General features: G+C 43.4%; 1 protein-coding gene across 3 annotated transcripts in view; it reads left to right on the top strand.

Annotated features, from left to right (window-relative positions):
• Nucleotides 1-842: 842 nt before the first annotated feature.
• Nucleotides 843-7,775, top strand: part of SCYL1 (SCY1 like pseudokinase 1) — a 46,419-nt gene continuing 39,486 nt past the window's right edge. For 2 of the 3 annotated variants that reach the window (XM_040328585.1, XM_040328587.1), the window contains exon 1: nucleotides 843-1,020. In XM_040328585.1, coding sequence (XP_040184519.1) covers nucleotides 916-1,020 — 105 coding nt within the window. In that variant the 5' untranslated portion in view covers nucleotides 843-915. The remainder of the gene's footprint in view (nucleotides 1,021-7,775) is intronic. The other variant, XM_040328588.1, reaches the window with a different exon arrangement.

The following is a 7,775-nucleotide window of genomic DNA, read 5'->3' as shown; positions in this document are numbered from 1 at the left end:
CCGCCCCCCTACAGTTAGAAACACATATGGGTTAACCCCTACAGTGCCCCCCAACGTTTAACTCCTAAACTGCAATTGTCATTTTCACAGTAATCAGTGCATTTTTATAGCATTTTTTGCTGTGAAAATGACAATGGTCCCAAAAATGTGTCAAAAAAAAATCGCTGAACGCCGCCATTAGTAGTAAAAAAAAAAATTATTAATAAAAATGCAATAAAACTATCCCCTATTTTGTAAATGCTATAAATTTTGCGCAAACCAATAGATAAACGCTTATTGTGATTTTTTTTACCAAAAATATGTAGAAGAATACGTATTGGCCTAAATTGTTTTCATATATATTTTTGGGGCATATTTATTATAGCAAAAAGTAAAAAATATTGATTTTTTTTCAAAATTGTCGCTCTATTTTTGTTTATAGCGCAAAAAATAAAAACCGCAGAGGTGATCAAATACCACCAAAAGAAAGCTCTATTTGTGGGAAAAAAAGGACGCCAATTTTGTTTGGGAGCTACGTCGCACAACCGCACAATTGTCAGTTAGATTGACGCAGTGCCGAATCGCAAAAAGGGGCAAGGTCCTTAACCTGCATAATGGTCCAGGTCTTAAGTAGTTAATGGCACATTTTTTTTTTTTTTTTATAAAACGGGAGAAGCACATTGATGTATCAGTGTGGTTGGAGGTACAATATAAGATACTGGTCAGGTCAGACCCTGAACTGTGCAACTTTTCACTGTGTATTTAATGTTAACTAATAATATGTCAATAAAGATTGTTGGGAAAAAAAGAGTGGAGAGAGAGAGAGGCACATGATGATGCGTCCAGTTTGCGCCACGTGATCAGTCAGTGAGGTGTCTCGGTAGACACGCCTACGCCCGGTCCACGTCACGGTGACGTGTCTACCCCGTTGTCAAGATGTGGTTCTGGTCCCGGGACCCGGCCCGTGATTTCCCCTATGAGGTCACCGGAGAACGGGAGGAATTACCGGGAGGCTGGGGGATCCAGAAGGGTAAAAAGAAGGTAATGGGGGGCGATCAGAGGAAGGTGTTTTGGTGTATTGTTTGTGATGACACTCTCCTATAGATCACCACACATCGTATACATGGTGGTCATGTGACTACACATCGTACAATCATCTGTCCTACACCAGGCTGCCTGAAATGATGCTCGGCTCTTACCGTTTACAATGGGGGATGTTCTAGAATGCCAATGCAACCCAAATGTGGCCCCATGGTAGTGTGTATGGATCATTCACAGGTTATGTCCTCCTATCACAGCGTCTGCCAGTGCTGTGACATTTCATGTTGTGCGAATGTGTGCGCCCGTGGTGCGAATGTGTGTGCCCGTGGTGCAAATGTGTGCGGCCGATGTGTGCCCTTTCTCTGCAACCCAAATGTGGCCCCATGGCAGTGTGTATGGATCATTCACAGGTTATACCCTACTCCTCCTATCACAGCGTCTGCCAGTACTGTGACACTTCATGTTGTGCGAATGTGTGCCCGTGGTGCGAATGTGTGCGCCCGTGGTGCGAATGTGTGCCCTTTCCTTGCAACCCAAATGTGGCCCCATGGAAGTGTGTATGGATCGTTCACAGGTAATGCCTTCTCCTATTTCAGCGTCTGCTGTGCCACTTTATGTTGTGCGAATGTGTGCGGCCGATGTGTGCGCCCGTGCTGTGACTGTGTTCCCTTTCTTGGAAGTGCGCTTGTGGGACGGGAAAAAAAGTCCTGTAAGCAGCATCTTTGGGGCGGGTTGCAGCGCTCCCAAAACTCCATTGGAATGAATGGGCAGCGCTTTTAAAGCGATTTGAAAGTGCTGTAAAACTTTAGTTTTTAACCCCTTTTTTGGGGGTTAAAAGTGCCCGCTATCGGCCGAAAATTGACGCAAAAGCACAGCTTAAACGGCGCTAAAACGGGCGGAGCTTTCCCGCAAACGTGGCCGCGGCCCCAGTGTGAAAGGGGTCTAAGTGAAAGCTCCTTGTTAGTCTGTGGGTAGGCGGATGTAAAAGGACATCTTCTTACATCTGATTACCACCGAGCCCCTTCAGGTCCAAAAAAAAACAATTGGGGAGATCTGTGTCCTTTTCTGACATAAATGTGACAGATCGGAGGTAGTGGGATGTAAATGGGCGCATGTCTGTTTACATCTGTCTGCCCAGAGACCAAAGTCTGGAAAGCTCTGGGAGGGCAAAAGTGACATCAGTACCTTTTGGCTCCCATTGTGCAGGGGATTTGTCCATGGATCCACTGATGGTTCCAACGGATACAGCCAGGGTGGATTTGACTTAGCAACTGTCATCTCTGTCCTGCAGCGGCTCCTCCTCTGACCCGCTGTTGACTCACTGACAGTCCCAATCGCTCCTCTCCACCGGCGCCTCCATTGCCCCTCTGGGCACCCGGCCATGACAGCTTTCGGCTTCATGGCCGGCATGCACTGCACATGCGTGAGTCTCGCTGCGCTTTCGCAGGCAATTTTCTGGAGATCGCTTAGAGGGAGGGGCCACCTAGGGGGAGGAAGTAGGACAGGAAGTACCTTTATTAACAGAGCCCCCACTCACTCCTCCATCAAAAAAGTCAAAAAAATGACATGCCAAATGTGGCATGTAAGGGTGGGAGGAGTGCTTAAACGGGTTGTAAATCTTCCGTTTTTTTTTCACCTTAATGCATTCTATGCATTAAGGTGAAAAAACAACTAATAGTTACAGCCCCCCCCCCGAGCCCCCGTTTTTACTTAACTGAGGCCTGAATTTCTGTGGGCACGATCCCATGTTGGTTTCCCCTAGCTCTTGTGGCCTTGTCATTGGATGATTGATAGCAGTGCAGCCATTGGCTCCCGCTGCTGTCAATCAAATCAATGGCGTGTCGGGGCCGAATTATACACTTGGCGGCTATGACCGCTACTGTATCACACGGGAGCGCACCTGCAAACTAACCCCCTTGGGAGAGCACTTCCCAGAAGGGGGTTGGCTCTTGCAGGGAGGAGCCAAGATAGCCGCTGAGCGACCCCAGAAGACGAGGATCGGGGCCACTCTGTGCAAAACTAATTGCACAATGGAGGCAAGTATGGTATGTTTGTTATTTAAATTTTTTTTTTTTTAAACCTTTACAACCTCTTTAAAGCGGAAGTTCCACTTTTAGGTGGAACTCCGCTTTAAAATTTGATAAAAATCAAGGTAAATCAAAAAAATCGTATTTAAATAAAATAATATATATATTTTTTAATCATTGTATTTTATCCACCCTGATTGTAGAATATACAGCCTCATGCTACATAACTAAGCCCCATTGCATGCTGAATAAACTCAATTATTAATGTATCTCAAATGGAAAACTATCTTTAGATAGATTTTTTTACTCCAACACCATTTTATTAAAATAAATGTAATAAAACAAAGTTTTTTTTTTTTTTATATATAAAAATAAATAAATAAATCATTAATTTGTATCCACCCTGGATACAGCCATTGTGAAAGAAAGGGTTCTTGGAGTTCCCTCCTATTCCTGTTCTGTTGATAACTTAAATTGTGAATTTTTCCATAACTTTCAGTCTAGGTGACAATGACAAGTCCAAAGAGAGAATGTAAATCTCCCAGTATACTTCTTGTCATACAAGTGTGACTGGCTGTAGTCCAGAAGGCATTATTATAAGATGCAGTTGATCAACATACTTGAGTGCTTTGAGTATGTGAAATCATCAGAGAATGAATGCATCTTTACAGTTCTTACCTGATGCACACTGCTTTTTAAATCTGACATTGAATTGGAATAAAAATGTAGCTGTGTGGCTCGCGTTTGGAGAGACTATATTGCTGAAGGTGTGGAAGGTTGAGATCCTCGGTTACATGTGGTGATGAGACTGAGATCGCTCTTTGCAAAGATACACTAATGAGATGCTTTGTACATTGATTTTTGAAGACTGGAATGCTTGTTTCGGATGTGTCATGAATACATTTTACATCACATGATTTTTAACTGGACATAAATTGTACGAGTGATGGATAATTGTCACGCTGACCACATACCTTAGTGATTGTTCAGACTCTCTACATTACACTTCATCAACATCTGTCAAAGGCCAACTCTGGGCACAACAAAAGAAAATCCTCCTTGAAGTTTGGCCTAGATGAAGAGGTGGGCAGATAAAATCACAAGTGTCACCTCAGCCAATGGCTGCATATACCGTATGACCAACTCTGCTTCTTTATGGCCACACAAGGGAAGTGAGTAGGACTTGACAAGTACTGGATATATAGTGGCCAGATCCTTCTGTAACAATGAGTAATCCTTCGGACCACACAGGCCAAAACTACAGTTTTATAGGGAAACCAGCCATGGAGTTCTGGTTTAAATAATCAAGCTGAAGATGGGAGCTAGGATTTACCCCCTTAATGACCAGGCGATACGGCACTGCATTACTATAACTGACAATTGCGCGGTCATGCGACACTGTACCCAAACAAAATGTATGTCATTTGTGCCCCACAAATATAGCTTTTGGTGGTATTTGATCACTTTTGCGGATTTTATTTTTTGCTCTATAAACAAAAAAAAAGAATTTCAATTAAAAAAAATATATATATTTTTTACTTTTTGCTATAATATGTATCCAATACTTTTTTTTTTTAAGAAAACAAATTTCTTCATCAGTTTAGACCAGTATGTATTCTTCCACCGTTTTTTGGTAAAAAAAATTGCAATAAGCGTATATTCATTGGTTTGCACAAAAGTTATAGTGTGTATAAATTAGGGAAAAGATTGATTGTATTTATTTTTTTACTAGTAACGGTGGTGATTAGCGTTTTTTGGGGGGGATTGCGGCAGAGAAATTTGACACTTTTTTTTTTTTTGGGATCGGTGACATTACAGTGATCCTAGCTAAAACTACCGGTTTGATGTCATTTGATCCATGTTGTCACCGTGTTCGTTAGGCGATACTGTGTTACCAGATCCATTGTCTGATAAGCGCTGTCCTTAACTGCTTTTGTGAGTATGACTATTGTTTTAATTTGTTTAATAAAGTTCCTTTAAGTGGTAATGCATTAGGTTGGTGCGCCCTCCTTTTTCTTTTCTTTCATAGCTAAAACTAACCACTGATTACTGTATAAATGACACTGGCAGGGAAGGGGTTTAACACTAGGGGGCGATCAAGGGGTTAAGTGTGTCCTAGGGAGGTGTTTCTTAGACTCCTTTCACACTGAGGTGCTTTACAGGCACTATAGCGCTAAAAATAGCGCCTGTAAAGTGCATCTCCTTTCACTCTAATGTGAAAGCCTGAGTGCTTTCACACTGGAGCGGGTCGCTGGCAGGATACTCAAAAAAATCCTGCAAGCAGCATCTTTGAGGTGCTGAAGGAGCGGTGTATACACCGCTCCTACAGCTTCCCTGCCCATTTAAATCAATGGGAAGCTGTGCTTTGCGGGCGCTAGTAGAGGGTTAAAAGCACCCCACTAGCGGCCAAAAAGTGTCGCAAAAACGACGGTAAAGCGCCACTAAAACGAACGTTGCTTTACTGCTGACACATGGGCACTGCCAGTGTGAAAGTGCCTTAACTGGGAGGGGGGGGGGGGGGGGGGGGGGGGGGAAGTAGACTGACTGGGAGTACAGAGAGATTGCTGTTCCTGATCACTAGGAACAGACAAACTCGCTGTACTCTCCTGTCGGAACAGGGATCTGCTTTGTTTTCATTGGCAGTTCCCTGTTCTGTCTCTTTCCCACAATTGCGGATGGCCAGCGGAAAAAAAAAAATGTGCATTTATTATTTTTTAAAACGGTCTGGGAAGCATTGCACCCGTGATCAGCAGATCACGGATGCAATGTCCACATCTTTGTCCGTGCTGTCATTGCAGTGTTGTAGGCAGTGTGAATGAGACTCGGGGTGCTGATCAGCCTGTCCACAGTTCATTCAATCTACTGCGTTGATTGACAATACTTGTAGTTTATTCATTCACAGGAAACTGAATGTACTTCTTGGCAGCAGTGCTGTCAATCTAGAAAGCAGTAGGCAGGATTGCGTGTGGCCAGGTGATGATTGAGAAGGTACAGGCTTGTGAATCAGTAGGGACATTGCTGATATCGAGGCTCCATGCTCATCTTTCATCCCACAGTAGTGCAAATGGGCACAGCTTACATGAGAGTGGCAGTTGTATTCTAAATTAGAAACAGTGCCGCAGCTTTGCTACAATCATAACAGGAAGTTGCATTAGGTAGACATCCCTGGCAGGATCATCGGGTAATGGGACATTGCTGGGGTCCTAAAGCGAAAACTGTAAGTGCGGCGACATATTTTAACAGGAGGCCACAGTTCTAATTAAAGTGAGAATAATGCATACATGGACATTCGTTTACAACCATCAAATGGCCATTTTTTGCGTGGGAAGTTAGAAGTCTTTAATTACAAAGGCTTCTTGTAGAGCTGTGGGTGAATAACAATGGCACTGCAAACTTTCCACTATTATTGTCTTAGGCAAGCCATACATTATTTTTTTTTTTTTTTCATTCACCCAGTGGGTTAAATGGGGGGGGGGAAATAAACAGATTCCCCATCCACACATTCCATGCGGATGGGATAAACACTCCAGATGAACTATTGTATTCTACCAGGGAGGGGGGAGCCTTCTCCGCTGGCAGAATACAATGATCTGTGTTTCTGACTTTAACCTGTGGCCCTGATCATTCGGAAAAACCCGAAAGGCTAGTTGTACAATAGTTGACTGATTGACTTGTGTACAACCAGCTAGCCCATACATGGATTGATTTTCGATCTTTAAGCAGTGGCCGGCTTTAAGCAGTGGGGAGCGATAAATAAGTCCAGTATACAAAGTGTTTTGTACTTTGTTTATTTTTTTATATCTTCCCATTTATTGAGGGCTGCTTATCACTAGGGAAACATTAGTGATCAGACGATAAAAAAAATTCTGATCAATATATTTCCCCCCAAATGTGCCCAGTCGGAAGCCTGAAGTTGGCTGTAAACTGTCATGACAGCAGCCTTGCTTTCATTGTTTATTGGGGTAGACAACCTCAACTGGGTGGTTTTGTTTAGGCACTGAGGGGCCACACAACTGTTTAAACCCCAATTCAACCCTCCCTATTTATTAATGTAATATAATGAGGCTACGTATACAATAATAAATGTGCTGGGCCTACGAGTAAGCATCACATGATGTGAAACATGTCAGCCATCTTTTTCCTGTTGTTCACTTCGACTGCATCGCTTTGGTTGTTTTTTGGATTTTATTTGTACAATAAAGACATCGTTTTAAGGAGTGCGGCAGTCCAGGATCTTCTTCTAGCCGCATCTTTGGAGCGGTATAGGAGCAGGGTGTTTACCGCTCCTATACCACTCCTTCCCATTAAAATCCATGGCAAACCTTGGTAATACCGCCGGCAATGCGCCTCTGTAGGTATTATCCCTTTTTCGGCTGCTAGCGGGGGTTAAAACCGCACCGCTATCGGCCGAACAGCTAGAAATCGCGCCACTATACCGTCACCGCACCTTCACTGCTCCGTGTGAAAGGGGCCTTAAACTAATACTTTGTTGAAGAACCTTTTTTATTTTATTACAGCACTTACTGCTTTGGGTATGAGTCTATCGGCGTGGCACATCTTGACATGGTAATATTTGCCCACTCTTTCTTTGCAAAAATACTACAAATCTGTCAGATAGCAAGGGCATCTCCTGTGCCTAGCCCTCTTCAGATCACCCCACAGAGTTTCAATCCGATTCAGGGCTGGGCTCTGGCTGGGCCATTCCAACACTTTAATCTTCTGGTGAAG

This window comes from Rana temporaria, chromosome 11 (assembly GCF_905171775.1).
Source record: "Rana temporaria chromosome 11, aRanTem1.1, whole genome shotgun sequence".
NCBI classification, from domain to species: domain Eukaryota; kingdom Metazoa; phylum Chordata; class Amphibia; order Anura; family Ranidae; genus Rana; species Rana temporaria.
This window is presented reverse-complemented; position numbering and strand designations above follow the sequence as displayed.